Raw genomic sequence first — 20,234 nt, 5'->3', positions numbered from 1 at the left:
GGTTTCAAAGGTCTTCCAGGTGGACCCTCCTAACCCACTTGGGGCAGGACAGTAAGTTTTGTGGTTGGAGGACCTTGGAAGAGGTTCTTGGCAAGAGGGGTGGGTAGCTGGCATGAGCAGAGAGAAAGACTCTCTGGACCCAGCAAGACCTTCCTCTCTCCATCCCTCGGGTTCCCATCGTTATGCTGGGGAGGGAAAAGGGATGAAGCAGGAGCCGAGGGAAGCCCATTCCCCCCGGTTTGATACTGGACAAAATCCGAGGGTTTATATCTGCTAGGAGCGCGACCCGGGAAAGGAGAGGTTAGGATCACCTGCCCTCCAGGGGGCTGGACCAGCCCCACATGAGGGCGGGAATCCCACCTCCGGGGGCTGTGTGTATACTTGGAGAGGGAGCTCTGTTGCGCAGTCACGCCCCTCACCCGCCTGCGGCCCTCTCCTCTTGGGAGCTAAGGTCCTCCTCTCCAGGGTGGACTCTTCCCAATGGGAGGAGAAATGGCCCCGGGGGTTAGGGACTAGACAGCCGCGCGCCCAGGCTCCCCGCAACCTTGGTGACCCGGACTGCCTCCTGCTGGCCCTGCTTCTGTGCCACCTTCTCCTGCGCTCTCGAACCTGAGGGCCCAAATCCCGACGCGAACCCTTGGGCCCCGCCCCACAGGTTGTCCCGGGGCCTAGTCCTCCTGGCCCAAGCACAAGGGCAAGCACAAGCACCGGGCGGGTCGCCTGCTGCGTTTCCTTGGCTACTACTTCTAAAACTCCTGAACTGCCCTGGACGGTGGCAGAGCTGGAGCCAGGGCCCTCGGGGGGCTTCCCGGGGGCCAGGATGGGCACGCTGCGCAGCGAGCAGGCTGAGGCAGCTCAGTGGTACCAATGCAAGCTGGCACAGAAGGCGACGGCGACACTGGAGCTGCCCGCACTGCCCTCGGGCCCCAGGAATGGGAGCCGGGTGGACAATGTGCGCAGCCTCTTGAGCGAGTGGCTGGCTAGTGGGCAGCATCAGCCGCCGCCTCCAGTCGTCTTGGGTGTACTGGGGCCCATCTTCTGGCCACGGTGGGCCCGGGTCCGCCACACTACATGACGGGCTCTCTGAGCAGCTGCTTTGGCCACCCCACCCCGGCATGGTTTGCCGCCTCGCCCAGGCCGCCCAAGCTGCTAGCCTGGCATTGCCAGTGGCTGCCCGCCCTGGGGTCGCAGCAGTATCCCAGGCACCAGCTGCGCTAGCCTGTGGTGGCTACCTGACAAAAACTGGTGTGCCCCTACCCCGCTGCCGAGGTCCTAGAAGAGCGATCTCCCAGGCTCCAAGCCTCAGTTTCTAGTATCTCCCATGCCAAGACACGGTTTCCTTGGCTGAAATCACAGATCATCCTGAGCATTGTGGACTCTGGGCACTGAAGTACTAACAGGGTCTCTACTTTTCTATGAACTGGACCTGCCTGGTTCACTGTTCCTCCTCCTATCCCAGGGTCATCTAGACGGCCTGGGTTGGAACAAGGCCTCCTTGTCAGTGTCTCTGGGACCCAGGCCAGTCCTCATGCCCAGAGCCACACCAGAGGGAAGTAAAAGGAATCCAGGGCTATGTCGGTGCCCTTCCTCCCAAGCCAGGTGGGATCTCAGGGAAGTGAGGCAGTGAGGGCAGGGCAATCCCCTGGCCCCTACATCTTGGCAAAGGGCCTTGACTGGATGTTTGTCGCTTCTGCCAATGCTGGGGGCATGGGCTCCAGCAGCCCAAAGAACTGTGTCCCAAGTCTCCCCACTACTCACCCACTAGGGAGCTGCTGCCCCCCCCATTCCTCTCTAGAAGCTACACCCCATGGGCATCCTCCTCTGTCTCCCTGGCTCTGAACATCAGCCTGTTAGGCTGTGTGTGAAGCCTCAGTTCTCATCTGGGAGGGATGCTGTCCCTAAGCATCTGTGACAAATCTAAGAGTCTTGCTCCCCAGCCTCTGCTCCTAGAATCTCAGGGTGAGAAGAGGCTTCGGAAGTCATTTAGACCCACAAGAAATACTGATTCTCCTGGACAACAAACTCCAAAGGGTGGAATCCTCCTTTTGGGTAGAAAACATCCACCCAGAGACAGGGAGCTCACTACCTCATGAGACAATCCACACCACTTTTGAACAGTTCCAATTGTTAGCTGTGACCCGCTAGAACTCAGCCCAGAAGGTGTTTTTCAACAGACACAGGAAAAAGAAAATGTAAAAGGTCAGACATTGGATTCCCAGGCACTTAGTTGGACATCACCATGGAAGTCTGAGGTGGGGGAAGGACACCAGGAGCTGGCCTCTGGGCTGGTTGGTACTCCCAGAGCTTCCCTCCCGGGCTCTCTGGCTCCCCAGCGTCAGCCCGGTCCATCCCCTGCCCCCGGGGAACGCCGGTTCCCCAGGAAGGCCCTGAGCAGTGATTCATGGGATGGCCCCACGCTGCTTTCCCACCTCCACAAAAGCCTTCACACAGCGGTCGATGTCTTCCTCACTGTGAACAGCCGAGATCTGAACTCGGATCCTGGCCTTTCCTTTGGGTACCACAGGGTAGCTGAAGCCGATGACGTAGATCCCTGGTGGGAATCCCCGAATGTTAAAGCTCTGAGCTGCTCCCCCTCCCCTGCCCCTCTAACCCCTCATTTTACAGACAAGGACTTCCTGAAGGTCACACACAGGCCCCTCCCCTACTTGAACTGGCTCTGAGGGAGGTCAGGGGAGGCAGCATAGGTTATATCTGTAGGGGCAGATGAGCCGGTGCCCATAGCCCTTGAGGGTGGTCTGAGAGGGAGAAGGGAGGACACTGGGGTATCCTCTTCCACCCTCTTTTCCTGGTTCTAAGGCAAAAGACAACAGGGTCTTCCTCATATTCTCTCTTCGAATGTAATCTCTGTGGCCTAACCTACACATGGGGAAACGGAGATCTGGGCTGGGTGTAGAGGGAAAAAGGGCTGGGACTTGGGGCAGAGCCACCGAAGCACCTTGCCCAGGTGCCCTCAACCAGCCCCCGGGGCTACCTCTCTTCAGCATGTCCTCAGCCATCGCTGATGCCAGCCGGGCATCTCCCAACATCACAGGGCAGATGGGGTGCTCCCCGCCCGAGATGGTGAAGCCAGCAGCCTCCATCTTGCTACGAAACCTGCCACAGGAAGGGAGAGAAGCCAGGTGGGCTTGGTCCCTGAGACCAAGACTCAGAAACTTAGGAGGGGAAGGGTTGGGCCTAGGGACACGCCCACTGAAGATGGGTCTTTGTCTCAGACAACAGGAGGGACTGGAGAGGAATAAAGATGCCACCCTTGCCAAGTTTAGAGACGGTTCACAACTGGCAGGGATGTCTCCCATGTTGGAAGATAGAGAAAGGCAAAGATGATGGGCTGAATTTCCTTCAAAGGAAGAAAGTAAGGATGAAGGTATAAGTCTAGAATTGGGCTTGAAAAACCCAAACTGCAAGGACAAGATGAGGGGAGTTGGAATCATCCAACAGGTTCTGTAAAGAAAACCTGGGGTGGGGGGGGGCAGCTAGGTGGCGCAGTGGATAGAGCACTGGCCCTGGATTCAGGAGGACCTGAGTTCAAATCCGACCTCAGACCCTTGATACTTACTAGCTGTGTGACCCTGGGCAAGTCACTTAACCCCCAATGCCCCACAAAAAAACAAACAAAAAAGAAGACAACAATCTGGGGGGTCTTAGTGGACTGCAAGCTCCATCTAATTGTACACTGTGAGATGGCATCCCAATGAGCTAATGCTATTTTGAGAGGACAGACAGCTCTAATGCCCTTGACTTTGGTGGAACTACTTTGGAGGGATTGGAATTCCTCCATTTTGAGAAGGACATTGCTAAGTGGGAGGGCACGCAGAGGAAGGTGGTCAAGACTATGGGGGGGGCAGCTAGATGGCGCAGTGGATAAAGCACCAACCCTGGATTCAGGAGTACCTGAGTTCAAATCTGACCTCAGACACTTAACACTTACTAGCTGTGTGACCCTGGGCAAGTCACTTAACCCCCATTGCCTCACTAAAAAAAAAAAAAAAAGACTATGAGGGGTCTGGAGGATCCAGCCCTAGAAAGGTAACTGAAGGAGCTAGGTTTGTTTGGTGAGTGTGAGTGTTTGCTGGGGTGTCGTGTGGAGGCTTGGGTTTGGTCTCCTTGGCCCAGAGAGCAGAACCAGAAGCCGTGGTGGGGAGGGAGCTGCAGAGAGGACAGAAGTTAACATTTCTGCCTGAAGCAGAGCAGGCTGCCCGGGGAGGTGGGGGGCTCCCTTGGTCTGAGGCCTCAAGCACTCGGGCAAAGACTCGTTGGACGTATTCTAGAAGAAACGACCAAGGGGCAGCTAGGTGGCGCAGTGGATAGAGCACCGGCCTTGGATTCAGGAGGACCTGAGTTCAAATCCAGTCTCAGACCCTTGACACTTACTAGCTGTGTGACCCTGGGCAAGTCACTTAACCCCAATTGACTCACCAAAAAAAAAAAAAAAAAAAAAAAGAGAGAGAGACCTTAGAGAAGAAACGACCAAAGTATTGAAAGATGACATGGAAGACCAATACAGAGAGCAAGACAGACCCGGGCTGGGGAGAGCATCCTTCAAAGTTGCCTCGGGAGACACAGGCAGGACGGGAGGGAGCAGGATGCTGGGAGAGGGGGATTGGGGCCTGTATCAAGGCCAGAGCTCCCTCTCTAGCCCTCCTCTCACTTCCCCGTGCCGGGGCCTCACCGTCGGGTTTTGGCAGCCATAGATTGGGCGATGGCATTGCTCTCCATGAGAAGGTCCAAGGCCTTGGACGCACACCCCACAACAGCAGGGGGAAGGCTGTTAGAGAAGAGGTAAGGCCGGGCCCGCTGCCGGAGAAGAGAGATGAGATCCCGAGGCCCAGTTGTGTAGCCCCCTGTGAGAAGACAACTGGGTTACAGGCAGACACCAGCATTACCCCTCCATCCCCACCATTCTCCCAACTCCCACTGTGTCCCACCCGCCAAGCTTCCCCTGGGATCACCCAGGGCAGACCTCACGGACCTCCCCGCCTGAGAGACTTAGGGTGAGAGAGGAACAAGGGACAGGACTGGTTCTCCTCGGATTCTGAGGCAGAATATGGGCAATGCAGGTGGAAGCAACAGGGAGGCCTATCTCAGCTTGATAGAAGAAATAGTTCCTTGGAGCTTATCAAGAGGAGACTGAGGGGCAGCTAGGTGTCGTAGTGGATTAAGCACCGGCCCTGGATTCAGGAGGACCTGAGTTCAAATCTGACCTCAGACTCTTGATATTTACTAGCTGGGTGACCCTGGGCAAGTCGCTTAACCCCCATTGCCCCCCCCCAAAAGCTATCACACACACCAAAAAAAAAAAAAAAGTAAATTTAAAAAAAGTAAAAGAGGAGACTGAGCTGTCTAGGAGTGAGCTTCCCATTGTGGGGGGCTTCAACAAAATGCTGGATGATCACTCAGCCGGCAGGTTTCATTCCATGTACTTAAATCTCCGGCATCCCATACAGTAGACACCTAATAAATGCTTGTGCTTTGATGTTGTAGAGAGGATTCTGGGTAAGCTGCTCTTTGGGGTCCTTCCCAACTCTGGACCCCTCAGTTTGGGGAGGAGAAAAGAAGGGCAGGGAGAGACCCCTCTTCTGCCCTGATCCCAGGCTGCGACCAGGGGAGGGGGGAAGGCAACAGGGGCCCTTGACATCCAGACAACCTGAAGCCCCGCCCAAGGCTTTTCCCAGAGTGGAGTTGATGATGGTCACTTGGTCCACTACTCCCAGCAGCTCATCAGTGCCCCTGCAAGGGAATGTCACCTACTCACTACCTGCCCTGGGGTATGGGACACCCCCCCCCCATCTTGCTCCTCCTTGAGCAATTTGGGTTTGGTTGGGGGGAGGTGGGAGAGGCCTTCTGGACACACCCTCCCTATCAGAGCCCTTCACAAGTCACCTCCTCGGATCCCCCTCCCCATCCACCAATTCTCTATCCCCAGGCCACTTGTCTGAGCCTCTGGTGATGGGAGGGTCACACACTCTGCAGCCTGAGAAGCACACACACTCCTCCTGCTGCCATTACCACCACTTCTTCTGCCACCTGGAGATACCTCTGGGCCCCCAGGGAACCCAGGCCATGAAGACAGATACATCAAAGTGGAGAATGAAGGGAACTCCGGCTCCAGTCCGGATCTGCCACTAACAAGGCTGTGTACTCTTTGGGAAGTCGAACTTCCCTGGGCCTCAGCTTCCACCAAGGTCCCGTAACTTCTGGGATTCCATGGGCCTGTGCTCTTCCCGCTGTCCCCTCTGCCTGAGATGAGTCAGTGATCTGAAATCAACAGGCACGCAGCCAGGGGCTGGTGCTCACCCCTAGGAAGCCACAGGAAGGAGGAGACTCATCTATGCAGAAAGACCAAGCCATCTCAGAGAAAGCCCAGAACCGGGAGGTCCTGAGCTCATGAGGCCTCTTCTCTGCCCCAGTTTCCCCCTCAGAAGGCTAGACTAACCCCATCCTACTAGGGCTGTGAGAAAGGGAAGGTTGGCCGAGAGAGCCTGGGCCAATGCTGAGACTGTGGGCATGGATTGTGGCCTCTCACCGGCCACTTGGTCCAAGGAAGCCAGTGGCATGACACTCGTCCACAAAGACCACGGCTTTGTACTTCTGGGCCAGCTGGCAGATCTCCCGAAGTGGGGCGATGTCGCCGTCCATGGAGAAGGCCCCATCTGTGGCCACCAGCCTCAGCCGATGCTTCTGCAGGGGGACGAGGCAGGGGCTGGGCTGGGAAGCACCCACACTTCTGCTCCCAGCTCCCCTTGTGAACCAACCTCCCTCCCTCCCTCCCTCTTTCCCCCCTTCCTTCCTTCTTTCCCCCTTCCTTCCTTCTTTCCCCCTTCCTTCCTTCCTCCCTCCCTTCCTTCCTTCCTTCCTTCCTTCCTTCCTTCCTTCCTTCCTTCCTTCCTTCCTTCCTTCCTTCCTCCTCCCTCCCTTCCTTCCTCCTTCTTTCTCCCACTTCCTTCCTTCCTCCCTCCCTCCCTCCCTCCCTTCCTTCCTTCCTCCTTCTTTCCCCCACTTCCTTCCTTCCTCCCTCCCTCCCTTCCTTCCTCCTCCTTTCCCCGCCTCCCTTCCTTCCTTCCTTTCTTCCTTCCTTCCTTCTTTCCTTCTTTCCTTCCTTTCGCCCCTCCCCTGCTTCCCTCCCTCCTTCCCTCCCTCTCTCTATAACTTGGTCATAAGGAGATGTTTGCTATCTTATCTTGTGAGGCTGTTCTGAGAAAGTGGCCTTGTGAATCTTAAGCCATAAAGATCTGAGAAGGAATGACTGGCAGCCTCCCGTTACCTGGGCATCCTGTAGCTTGGTCTCCAGATCCCCCATGTCCAGGTGGCGATAGCGGTACTTGTTTGCTTTACAGAGGCGAATGCCATCGATAATGGAGGCGTGGTTGAGCTCATCTGACAGCACCACGTCCTCTGGTGTCAGCAAGGCCTGGCAGGAGCAGCAGGGAGTGGCAGAGACCAACAATATCATACGCTGGCCACCCTGCCCAGCCCGAGCTACTCCAACGTCTGGGCCCTCAGCCTGGCTGGGGTCCTGTTCTTGCTCACCCCTCCCCTCCTGCCTCTGATCCCAAGAGCTTAGCCTGACACAGCCTCGAGAACCAATAGGTTCTGGCCCCCTCCACAGAGCCTGGGCTTTTCTGAAAGCTGTGTGCCCAAGACTTCTCATCTCTCTCTTCCTCTTCCTCCTTGTTGCTAGGGGTCATTTAGCTACTAATGTTCAGAAGTGGGATCTGACCCCAAGGCCAGGATGTGTTTGCCATGACACCAGGCTGCCTCCCTCCCTCCCTCTCTCTCTCTCTTTTTTGGGTGAGGCAATTGGGGTTAAGTGACTTGCCCAGGGTCACACAGCTAGTAAGTGTTAAGTGTCTGAGGCCAGATTTGAACTCAGGTCCTCCTGAATCCAGGGCCCATGCTCTATCCACTGTGCCACCAGGCTGCCTCTCACAACAAGTTAGAGATGACCTTGCTGGTATGCTTACATTTTGACATTTTTCTCTTATTTTTACTCTTGTCTCTTGCTCTGGTGTCACTAGTGGGGGCCCGAGGCCTCTGATCAAGGATGGTAATGTTGTCACTTATCTTCATAGCTTTATATTTTAACTTTTTTCACTTTTATTGATATTTGGTTTTTATATCAAATTTAGGAGAGAAGTGAATTTGTTAAGCCAGACACTGTGCCGAGTGCTTTATAAATATTATCTCGTTTGATTCTCACAACAACCCTGGAAATACAATGAAACTCATTTTACACATGGGGAAACTAAGGGGTACAGAGGTTAAATGACTTGCCTAGGGTCAAAAAGTGTCAGGGGTAGGATTTGAACCTAGGTCCTCTGGCATTCCCAGGACCAGTGTTCTTTCTTCTGCATCAATCAGCTTCTTCCCATCTAGAATCCTTCCCTCAGTGACCCGGGTCTGTCTCACTTGGTCTCTGGCATTTTAAGATGTTCTAGGCACCAGCCTAGATTCTGATTTTGTTGAGGAATGGGCCAAAGGCCGTAGCATGTGTGGAGCCCCCAAAGCCTGCCCAAGGTTCCCAGACTCTTGTCACCTCGTGCCCCTGGTACCAGGCCCTGAGGCCAACCGGGCCAAAGCTCACCTACCTCAAACAGTCCAGCATTGGCATCAAAGCAGCTCGGGTAGAGGATGGCGTCCTCTCTTTGGTGAAATCGGGCGATCTTCTCCTCCAGGACTTTGTGGATGCTCTGTACGGGAGACGTGGGGAGATGCCAGAGAAGACATGGGGGTTAGGGGGCTGGGGAAGGGGCCTCTGCCACCTGCCAACCAGTCACAGCCAAGGCCAGGACAGCAGAGCCGACCAGCGGGTCTGGAACATAAGCCCTCTGAGAGCAGGGACTGCTTCATTTTTGTCTCTGAACACCCCAAACCTAGGATAGCACCTGGCATGCAGGAGGCACTTAATATATAGGCTTGAACTAAATGGGCCAGAATGCAAACGTCAGGACAGCTTGTCTTCAGTCCTTCTCCTGCCCTGCCACGTCTCCTTCCCAGGGGCCCCTGGCCTCCAGGGTGCCCCACGCTGTCCTGATCAATCTCACGCTCAAGGGTCACAGACTTCCCATTCCCTGGGGAAGCCCGGGAGAAGGGAGGAGTGCAAGGCCTGGGGTCACAGAGCCGCAGAGCTAGAGAAAGGAGGCTGGAGGTGGCAGGAACCTAGAGCTTGCCCCTAGTCTTACCTAACCCCCCACCCCCACAGAGCCATAGAATGTTGGAGCTAGGATGACCTTCTTAGAACAGGGAATGGCAGAGCTGGGAGGGGCCTGTGTATATGATCCATCAGAACAGGGAAGCACTTTGGGCCAGCGAATAGCACAGTAGCTGATTGGGAAAGTAGACAGGGAGGGGACCTTTGAACATAAAATACAAGAACCGGGAGGAACTTTAGGACCTCGAATGTTAAAGCAGAGAGGGAACTCACAGTTGAAACTCTTGATTTCACTCATTCATTAATTCACTTATTCAACAAACATCTATTAAAGATTATAGCACCTCTAGTGATGATATATTTATTCAGTATTTCTGGGGATACACAAATGGACAGAGACAGGCTCTGATGCTCAGAGAGATCGCCATCCAGTGGGAGCCATGACAAGCACCCAAATAATTCTGTGTCCGAGAAATCAGGACCAAAGAGAGATCCAAGAAAGGAGCTCAGAGACATTTACAGGCGGACAAGGAAACCAGGGTCCCCAGAGGGAAACCATTTCTTGGGTCACAAAACCCCAGGCCAGCGTCCTTTCCTCCATAAAGGTCAAAGGTTGTGCCTGGCCCAAAGTCTCATTCCAGAAGCAGGAAGGTGGAGGGAGGGGTTCTGTCTGTGGCTGCTCAATGGGAGCTTTAGGGGGAGGGGCGTTGGGTTTTGGAGTTTGTTTTGAACAGAAAATTATTAATAGAATTGATGACAGAAATTGTTAATACTAAACGTCACAGGGGCGGCCATTCCCTTAAATGAGCCCAGGAATGTCAGAATTTCAGTAACGTCCTTACATTAACTACTCTTAAGACATTTACTTTAGATTAGGTGGAGCTGGTCCCCACCCAGGGATGTTGGGGAGTGGGGAGTCCAGCTCAAGCTGGCTCTCAGCTTCTCCCTGACTTGCCCCTTTCCACTGGGATTCCTGGCATGAAGGGCAAGCGGCCAGAATGAAGTCTCATGACTGGGCCTTGCTACCTCCCCTGCCTCATCCTCCTCTTCTCCTAAAGGTGTAAGAAGCTTCTTTGGTTGGCAAATCCCTGGGACCCCTCCCCCGGGTGGCAGGTCTGCTGCCCTGTCATCTCCATTAAAGATTCTTTATTCCTCAACTCACGGACTGGGTTTATTTCAGGGCTTGACAGAGTCTGGCTCCTGCCTCTGGGATTTCTTCGATCTTGGTCAAGAATCTTTCCCTCTCTGAGGAACCCCTTCTTTCAACTGAGGGGGTAGGACCGGGGGAGCTGTTACTTCTTCCACGTTGAAAATCTAGGTTCTTGTACCCTCAAGGTCAGCTCTGGTGGTAAGGAAGGGATATGGATGGAAAGACAGATGGACAGACAGACAGGTACAGATAGACATACAGATGAATAGACAGAGAGAGAGAGGTGATTTTTTTTTTTTTTATGATAGGGAGGGTCAGTTAGCCTCTCGTGAAAACTGCTCTGGATAAAATCAGCTAGGTGTCACAGTGAAGAGGGCCCTGGGCAGGCCTGGAGTCAGGAAATTCTGAGTTCAAATCCAGCCTCAGACATTTCCTGGCTGTGTGACACTGGGCAAATCACTTAACCTCTGTCTGACTCAGTTTCCTCATATGTAAAAAGAGGATGATAATAGCACCTCCCTCTCAGGGCTGTTGTGAGGATCAAATGAGATAACTGTAAAGAGCTACTGGCACACAGTAGGTGCTTAATTAGGTCTGTGCTCTGTCCATGTGACCACACTGCCCCTTCCCCATATTCTAACTGGGAAGTGGTTTTTAGAACCATTATAATGCGTTTCCTTTGTACCTGTTTACCTGCATGACTCTGGGAAGCTGCCAGCCCTGCCCACGGCTTCCCCAGAATGAAGGCCAAAGGGGGCCCTGACACAGAGGTGAGCCTGTGAGTCCCTCCCCTGTACCTCTCCGTGCTGTAACTGAAAGGGCCGACGTGCCTTCCCAGAGCTGAGGCAAGAGCCACACACTGGACGACCGGACACCTGGCTCCCAGTGCTGACCCTGCCCCATCATTTAGAGAGTAATGGTTGATCCATCACCCCGCCCCCAGCCTCGATTTCCCTCATCACAACGACTCTGTGAGGGAGGTGCAGTTATGACCCCCAATTTACAGATGGGGAAACAGAGGCAGGCAGAGGTGGTTTTGCTTGTTTGTATGTATGTGACTTATCCAGGGTCATACAGGTAGTAAATGGAATAGTAACTGAAACTCGAAACCAGAGCCTCTGACTTCACCATCCTGCCTAACCATTAGAGGAGTTGGATTCAAATCTCACTTCTTCCACTTATTACTGGTGTTTACAGTGGTAAAGTCCCCTCCCCTTCATGGGCCCCTCAGCTATAAAATGAGGTAGCTGGACTTGTTCAACTCTTAAAGTCTCTTCTAGGCCTCAAATGTCTGCTAAGTCCCATCTTCCTGCAAGAGGCCTTGGCTGCCCCCCTAGCCCAGCACCCAGATCACAGAGCTCCGCCGGGCCTTCCTTTGAATTCCAACAGCACCGACGGTGTCCCCCTCACGGGGCCCTTCCTTAGATCAGCCTGCCCCAAAGGCCCTTACCTTCTGGAGCGCCCCCAGCCAGACCGGAGCTCCTCCAGGGCCTGGGCTCAGGACCACCCTAAGAGACTCCTCCAGAAAAAAATTTATTGGTTGAATAAATGCTTCAATTGTATCTGCTTTCCCAGAGATAAGTATCTGAACGGAGGCAAGGCTCTCTCCATCTCTCAGCATAGAAACTGCCCTTCCCTCTAACCCCAGCATGAACACATGCCCAGCTTCTCTGAAATAATGTTTCCTGCCTTGGAAATGACTAATCAATTGCAAGATCAGATCTGAGAATCTGAACACTCCAGCCCAGAACAGAATCACAGGCTGTTAGTACTGGGTGTGCATTTGGAACACAAAGTGTATCATGAAATGTTAGAGCTGGGAGGGGCCTCAGAACAGGGGATGTCAGGGCTGGGAGAGGCCTCAGAACAGAGAATGTCAGAGCTGGGAGGGAGCTTAGAACAGGGAATGTCAGAGCTGGGAAGGCTTGTAGAAATCCTTTATTCCAACCCCTTAATTTTACAGATAAGGAAACCAAGGCATAAAGAGTAGAAATGACTTGTCCAAGGTCACACAGCAAATTAGTGTCAGGGCTAGGATAAGAACTCAGGCGTCCCAACTTCCATTCCAGGGTTTTCCTTGTTATTTGAAGCTCCAGTTTCAACAGTGTGGTTACTCTCTTGACAACTGGCCTACAAGTCACTAAGTCTGTTTTCAGTTGCTATGGCTAAACTAAGCCCTTCCTCTCCCCCTGTCCAGCATGTCTTGGCTCAGTGGGACCATCTTCAGCCTGTATGTAGAGGCCCAAAGCCTGTCATAGTCTCCAGTGGGCAGGTACAACCTTCTAGAACCTGGATTCCCCTCCCACCACCAGACAGCCTTGAAGCAAGAATTCCAAAGCAACACCTCATGTCACAAGGGACCCTAGAGGTCATCCAAAGGCTGACAAGGCCAACCCTCTCATTTTACAAATAGGGAAACTGAGGTCTGGAGAGGTCAAGGGCTTTGTCTGAGATCACACAGGTAGAGCAGAGACTGACATCTCAAACTGGACGTCCCAGAGACGCCTTAAATTCAACCCAAAGCAAAACTCAGTCTCTTTCCCTTCATTTCTGGGTTTTGTAATCAGGATTCTCAGCTCTCAGCCTTCCCTCATGTAGTCAGCTACAATGTCTTGTACTTTTTGCCCCAAGGGCATCTCTCCCCTCTGACCCCTTCTCTCCACTCTTTACTGCCCCCTGGGCCCAAGCCCTCATCATCTTCCATGGAATCCAGCCTCCTAGAGGCTGCTCAAGTGATTTCCCTTAAGTGTGTGTCTGGCTGTATCGCCCCCTCCTCACTGAACTCCAAGATGCCTTGAGGCCTGAGGATAATATAGAAATTCCTCTTTCACTTTTGAAGCCCTCACCCCCGGGGATCTCTCCAGCCTAGGACATGCCTCCCCTAACTATGCTGCTGCAATCCGGCCAAGCCAACTTCTCTGAGCTTCACACAAAACATTTCACCCATACTTGGGCACCTTTGCAGTGGCCGCCCCCCAGGCCCTCCTGCCCTCCCCCCTCGCTTTTGCTTCACAGAATCTCTCTTCCTTCAAGGTTTAGTTCTGGCTTCCTCACCATCCCCCTCAGTGCTGGTGCCCCCCTTCCCAAGCTGCCCTATACTTAAGTCCTTTGAATTTATTCTGGATCCAGTGGATGCAGCCAGTTGTCTCCCCTGTTAGAGTGTGAGCTGTTTTTCCCAGCAGGGATTATTTGTCCTTATATCCTCAGAGCTCAGCGTGGTAGCTGGCACACAGTAGGTGCTTAATGAATGCTAGTGATTCCTCAGCTATCTGTTATTACAACAGCCCTGAAATGCAAGTAGGGGGCATGGAGAAACTTATCCCCATTTTACCGACGAGGAAATGGTCTGAGAAGTTAAGTCATTTGTCAGAGGCCTAACTGCTCATCGGTGGTGGCGGAGCTGGCACTAGAGGCCAGGTGTCCTGTCAGTCAGGCCAGAGGCCAGTCCCCCCCACTCCATGATGCAATTGCCCAGAGACACCTGTGACTTGACTAACCAGGCCAGTGGGCTGTGGGAGGCAGCAGCTGGGGTCACAGCTTGGCTGCCTCTCCCTGGGACAGGGGGTCTCCCTCATACCTGTGTCCCACAGATGAATCGGACAGAGCTGAGGCCTGCTCCGAACTGCTCCAGGGCCTTCAGACCAGCTTGGATCACTTCAGGGTGGCTGGAAAGACCCAGGTAGTTATTGGCACAGAAATTAAGGATCCCTGTGGTAAAGAGGTGAGAGAATCATAGGGTTTAGATTTGGGAGGCTCCTCAGGGGTCATGGAGAATAACCCTCATATTTACTGATAAGGAAACTGAATCCTAATCGAGGGAAGTGACTTTCCCAAGGTCATGGAGCTTCTGAATATGAAAACCTAGATTTTCCTCAGATCTCCTGATTCTAAATCCAGGGCTTTAGGGTATATACTTATATATAAAACTATATATCCTAATGACATCTAGGTAGTACAGTGGACAGCATACTAGACTTAGAATCAGGCAGACTGGAATTCAAATCTGACCTCAGTCACCTATTAGCTAGGAGACCCCAGGCAAGTCATTTAAACCCTCTCAGCTTCAGTTACTTACCTGTATTTTGTTGTTGTTGTTTTTTGGTGAGGCGATGAAGGTTAAATGACTTGCCCAGGGTCACACAGCTAGTAAGTGTCAAGTGTCTGAGGTCAGATTTGAACTCAGGTCCTCCTGAATTCAGGGCCGGTGCTTTATCTACTGTGTCACCTGGCTGCCCCCCTCCTCTGCATTTCTAAATGCTCTGCCTTTTCTTCTCTCCCTTCCTTCAGATTCTCTGCATCCTTCAAGGCCCAGTTCAAATGCTGCCTCCTCCAAGAAGCCTTCCCTAAGGACTCCAGCCCACACAATTTCTCCCCCCTAGAGAGATGGCATCTGACACTTAGGTATACTTGAAGGCTTTACAGGGGGGCATCTCTTAATTACTTGGTTGGCTACTTTGTGCCAGGCACAGGGTGCAAACAGGTAGAGAATACAAAAAAAAGTAGAGGCCTCTGCACTTTGAACGGGAAGTAACCTAATTGGTGCATGCATAGTGAAGGGGCTATGTTTATACTCCTCTCCCCCCCCCCTTACATTGCTGAGCATTATGGCTGTGCTGGCTCAGCCAAACACACACATTTTTAGGCACCAATGAGAAGCAGAGGTAAAATACCAGTCTAGTGTTCCCGCACAGGGGAATAGAGAAGATTCCGGTGGGTGGGAATGAGAGGAGGCTAAGACACTTGTTCCTTGAGATCCCTGGATTTGGAGCTAAGAGCCCTGTGGTTGAGTCTCAGGCCTGTTTACTCCCTCCCTATGTGGTGATGGGCCATTCACACCCCCAGGGATAAGACCCAAGCACATTTCTGATAGTGGAGGTCTCCTGAGACCCCATCAAACTTCCTTGCATCCAACTTTTCTCTGTGGGCTGCTTTGATCAGCTGTTACTACCTAGGGGACTATCTTTACCTGGGGCTTACTGAATACATTGTTATTAAAGAAGTTCCCTGTCTTATCCCTGAGGTTTTGAGGGGTTCATTGCTCCTATCTGGGGAAGGCGGGAATGACTATAACAGGAGGAAGCTGTGATAACTGAAGGGAGAGATCATGGCAAGGAGAGCTCACAGGACAGCTGGGGGATGAATGAAGGTTTAATGGAAGTGGCATTTGAGATAAAGGAGCAGGGATTTCAAATGGTGGTATTGGCAAGGTAGATGGGCCAAGGCAAGGGAACAGAACAGGTGTTGTGGGCCAAGATAACGCTGGAACTGGGGAGGCTGGAGTCAAACCCCAGTGAGGAGTTAACTCCTACACTCCCACTGCTTAGATTGTGAGGAGGTACAAAATTGAGGTGCCGACCTGGGGCGGTTTGGGTTGACTTTGTGCTCTGATGGATTGATCAGGGGCTCAGCTTCGGGGCCCAGGGGGCAAGAGGAATATCAAAGAGGAATATAGATTGGGACCAAGTCCCAGCGTGGGTCCCAAAGGAACCTCCTGGCTGATTGCTTTAACTTGCTTGCAGAGGTGTGAGCTTTTTCTGGAATGCTTTTACCTGGGTCTACAGATATGTGTTTTTAGGAAAAAATGAGTGACCCAAAGCAGCAAAACAGGGGTCAGCAAACTCAGGTGGGGAGCTAGGTAGGAATGGGACACATTCTCAGAAGTGAGAGCTCAAAACTGTGCACAGGCGGGGCAGCTAGGTGGTTCAGTGGATAGAGCACCGGCCCTGGAGTCAGGAGGACCTGAGTTCAAATCAGGCCTCAGACATTTGACACTTACTAGTTGTGTGTCCCTGGGCAAGTCACTTAACCCCAATTGCCTCACCAAAACAAAAAAACAAAAAACAAAAACTGTGCATAGGCTCAGGGAGTTTAGGGGTTGGAAGCGATCTTAAGACATCTGGCCCAACCCTTGAAGAAAGCTAGTCTAGCCTGCCTGGTGAATTATTATTAGAAGGGGCTAGTGGGAAACTGCAGGCCCACCAAATCTCAGAGATGGATGTCTGACCCGCATTTTACAGATGAGAATGAAGTAGCCTAAAGCCAGAGACTTGTGCCCAGGGTCAGAGAGATAGAAAGTGGTGGAGGATCCAAAGCCAGGTCTTCTGCCTCCAAATCGATGCTCGGTCTAACCTACAGACCTCTCGGTCCCTACTGCTCCCTGCACCAGCCCCTCCCCCAAGACTTGCAGCTCAGAGGCCCCTACTCCATCTGCCCCATGGATTCCATTTGTTGTCGGTCGGGGGGCAAGGAGCTTCAAAAGAAGAAAGAGAAGGCAGATAGCCAAAGTCAGCAGTTTCTGAGGCCTCAGGCTGCTGGGTGGAGGCTGAGAGCTGTCATAGGAAAAAGACTTACTTTAGAGACTCATCCCAAAGTGAAATCTATGCAGTGAAGCTGGAAACCACTGGAGTTTCCCATTAGTTCATTTCTTTCTTTTTTTTCCCCATTAGTTAATTTCTTACCAACCCTGACCCCATCTTTCTAGCCTTGACTCACAGAGGGCTTAAGAGACCATCCAGTCCAAACTCTGTGCCAGGTTTTGTGATTTGTCACAAACTCATCATCCATTTTCTCCTTCTGGCTGGGAGGGCTACATGACTTCTATTTCTTTCTAGCAATCGTCATGCCTTCTCTGGTCAGTGAGAGCCCCTGAAATGGATTCGGTTTTTCAATGTGTCATCCTTTAATTTAATATGTAATATACCATATGTAATTTACTACATATACAACGTGTAATCTCCCTTTTATTTAATCAGTTCCTTTTTTTTTTTTTAAGTGAGGCAATTGGGATTAAGTGACTTGCCCAGGGTCACACAGCTAGTAAGTGTCAAGTGTCTGAGGCCAGATTTGAACTCAGGAACTCCTGAATCCAAGGCCAGTGCTTTAGCCACTGCATCACTTAGCTGCCCCCCACCCTTTAATTTAATATGTAACATATCATACCATTAATATGCAATACACCATATGTCATTTACTACATATACAACGTGTAATCTCCCTTTTATTTAATCAGTTCCTTTCCAATTAGATGACCCTTTCTGAAGCCAGGCCCCTGACAGTAAGTCTCAGCGCCTCTCAGACATGGTGAACATTTAGGTCTCGCCATCACCTCCAAGTTTAGGAAGTTTACTTATTCCTTTATCTGATCATAAGCTGTTCTCATTTCGGCATTCCCTCTGCCCTCCGTTCTTGAATTTCCCGAGTTTATTAGCCAGTCTTGTACATATATAAGAACTGAGACCGTGGATTCTATTCCCGCCCCTTGGATTTGCTGCTGGAGCCGGGGAATGTCCAGCCTTCCACGCTGATCACTTTCCAGGTTTTACAGGCTACGCTCTATAGAATCTATTTGGCTCGGTGGGTAGATGGTGGAGGCAGACTACAGAAGGCTTGAAATGCTTAACAGCCCCTACAGACAGCAGGAGGCCAGCGAAGGCTTTGTGAGGAGGAAAGTGATATAATCAGGACTGGGAATTATAAAGCTGACCTGTGTCAGCTGTGCGCAGGGAGAGCGAGGCGGCAGGAAGAAGGCTTCTCTCACGAGATCCCCGCCTGGCCTCCCCCCCCCCCTCCCCCCGACTTCTTCCATTCAGGCATCACACACTCAGACCTGGCCCTCTACGGTGTCCCTGCACCCAGCCCCTGCAGCAGCTGCCTCGTAGCCTTCAGCGGGGACAGGCTGTTCACCTCGCCCGTGAAATCAGGTTAAATGAACAGGAGTGGCCTCCCTGGGGGGAAGTGGTCACAAAGCGACAGCTGGGGCGGGGGGGGGGCGCTATGTGTGGATGTACATGCGAGTCACCTTCCATCCCTAACCCATAGCCACTTCCCGCAGTCTAGCTCAACTGCCAGCTGTTTTCTTGGGAGGCAAGGGGATAGTGGTGGGGGGCTATCCTCAAAGGAGCACGTCCTGGGTCTTCGCCCTAGGCTAGACAACCTGCAATTGTCCGGTTGGGGAGTGTGAAGTGTTGGCTTTGAAGGGGCCAGGCGGGGACTGGGGCAGGAGTATCCCTCCCAGTCTCCCCCCTCCCCTGCCTCTCCGCCCAGGTCAGGGCTGGCCGCCTTACCTCCCGGGCTGCCCTCCACGTTAATATGGGGCCCCTGCTTGGAGGTGATGATTCTCTCGCTCTTCCACGTGCCCGCCGCCCGGATCGCGTCCAGCTGGCTCTCCAGGATGCCCACGAGTTGAGCCAAGGCCGACTGCGCCCGGCGGCCACCCCCTCCCGGAGCCACAGGGAGGGCCTGGGCCAGGGGCGAGCTCAGAAGGCGGCAGCGCCACATCCCAGTCAGTCACACCTGAAATGGACTGAAGCCGGAGTGAGCTCTCGCTGGGCTGGGGTCTGCGCTCATCCAACTAGCATCTACAGGATCATGTGTCGGGAGGCAAGGGCCCCCGCGCAGCCAATGGGGAAGCCGAGAGCCGGGCTGGGCGGTCTGCAAGCAGGGCTCATTTAAAGGGCCGGAGGAGGGCAGCGGGGATCAGCTCATAGAGCCCTTTCTTTCCCCCCTCTCCCGCCCCCTCCCCACCTATGTCCGCTGTACCCTGCCACCTTTTGCCAACGTCGCCACCAGCTGAAAATCTTCCCATTAAGGCCCATTTTATAGATGAGGAGCCTGTAACTTGCCCAGGTCGCACAGGTAGGAACAGGAAGCATTTATGGAGAACCTACTCAGTGCCGACCAGTCGATCCGAGAGCATTTATTGAGAGATTGAGAAGAAAGCATGAGCCTTCCCGGAGCCAGGTTCAAGTCTCACCTTCGACATGTATTGTCAGTGTTAACTCTAAGCACATCACTTAACCCCTCAGTGTCCCAAGCCAATTCTCGAAGGATAGAAGTCGTTCAGGAGATGCTGGCCTGCTTTGATAAAGGGAACAATGAAATCATAGATCGAGTTTCGGTCCCTATCCCTTAGTGACTAGGCTGGGGGCTACGGCTGAAGAGGGAGAAAAGGGAAAGTCCTTTTTTCCCTTAAGAAGCTTATTTGGGGGATGGGGCGGGGAGGGGCAAACTAGAGATGCAAGTAAGTAGCCAAGACTAGAAACTGGCCCTCAGGCGACAACCCAGTCAAGAAACCTTTGTTAAACACCTACAGAGTGACGGGCGCAGTAGTGAGCTCTGGGTCATACAAAGAAAGCGCTTACTACTGCGCTTGGCACTCAGGCGTTTAATCAGACTGTGGTCTCCTTGAGTTCCAACCGCGCTCTGTTCCAAAATCCCTTGACATACCGACCTTTATGACCCTGGGCAAGCCATTTAACCCTCGTTTGTCTCAGTTTCCTCATCTGTAACACGAGGATAGTAACAGCACCTACCTTTCAGGGTCGTTGTAAAGTGCTTGGCACGCAGTAAGCACTACAAAAACATTAGGTATTGTTTTTAAAAAACGGAGAAGTGGGAAGCCAGATAAGCCAAACTGGCAGCAGGCGTGATTGTGGTGCTGTGTGTGTGTGTGTGTGTGTGTGTGTGTGTGTGTGTGTGTGTGTGTACACACGCGCGCTGACAGCAGAGGACACTGAGGACTCCCCAGGCTGGAGGTAGGGAGTGTAGACAAAAGCCTACTGGATCTAGAGTCTGAAGACCTGGCTGGGCTCCTCAGGAGCTGTCATCTTGTGCTTCTGTAGGCTTGCTCCCTCACCTGTATGATGCAAGGGCTGGTCTAGACTCTAGATGGCTTCTTAGGATCCAGGCCTACTTTAAATCCTACGAGCATAGGGTCCGGCTTCCTCTAGAAGGTGGGATTTGCGCTGGGCCTCGGAGGATGGGGAGGGCCTCAAAGGAAGGGGGGTGGGGCAGGATCCTAGGGGGCGGGGAATTCATCCGTGCTCACCTCCCAACCCAGCACATTCTGCCCACTTTACCCACCCATTGGAACAGAAGGGTCCTCGCCCCTTACTCCCCCCGCCCCGGAAGGAGGTG

The 20,234-nt window shown here is 52.8% G+C and overlaps 1 protein-coding gene across 1 annotated transcript; it reads right to left on the bottom strand.

Moving 5' to 3' along the window:
• Positions 1 to 2,103: 2,103 nt before the first annotated feature.
• On the bottom strand, positions 2,104 to 18,677 carry GCAT (glycine C-acetyltransferase). Its single transcript, XM_043967411.1, has 9 exons — positions 18,383 to 18,677; positions 13,897 to 14,027; positions 8,607 to 8,708; positions 7,283 to 7,429; positions 6,545 to 6,699; positions 5,666 to 5,748; positions 4,691 to 4,862; positions 2,993 to 3,114; positions 2,104 to 2,551 (listed from the first exon to the last, which is right to left on the bottom strand). Exons 1-9 carry the CDS (start codon positions 18,594 to 18,596, stop codon positions 2,400 to 2,402), a joined length of 1,278 nt encoding a protein of 425 aa, XP_043823346.1. The 5' UTR covers positions 18,597 to 18,677; the 3' UTR covers positions 2,104 to 2,399.
• Positions 18,678 to 20,234: the final 1,557 nt, after the last annotated feature.

Source organism: Dromiciops gliroides, chromosome 5, assembly GCF_019393635.1.
Source record: "Dromiciops gliroides isolate mDroGli1 chromosome 5, mDroGli1.pri, whole genome shotgun sequence".
Lineage (NCBI taxonomy): Eukaryota > Metazoa > Chordata > Mammalia > Microbiotheria > Microbiotheriidae > Dromiciops > Dromiciops gliroides.
This window is presented reverse-complemented; position numbering and strand designations above follow the sequence as displayed.

Coding starts and splice junctions, on each gene's coding strand:
- GCAT (XM_043967411.1), bottom strand. CDS start 18,596: ATGTGGCGCTGCCGCCTTCTGAGCTCGCCCCTGGCCCAGGCCCTCCCT. Junction 7,430..8,606: donor CCAATGCTGGACTGTTTGAG/GTAGGTGAGCTT, acceptor TGCTCCTGCCAG/GCCTTGCTGACACCAGAGGA. Junction 5,749..6,544: donor TTCCTTGGACCAAGTGGCCG/GTGAGAGGCCAC, acceptor ATTCCCTTGCAG/GGGCACTGATGAGCTGCTGG.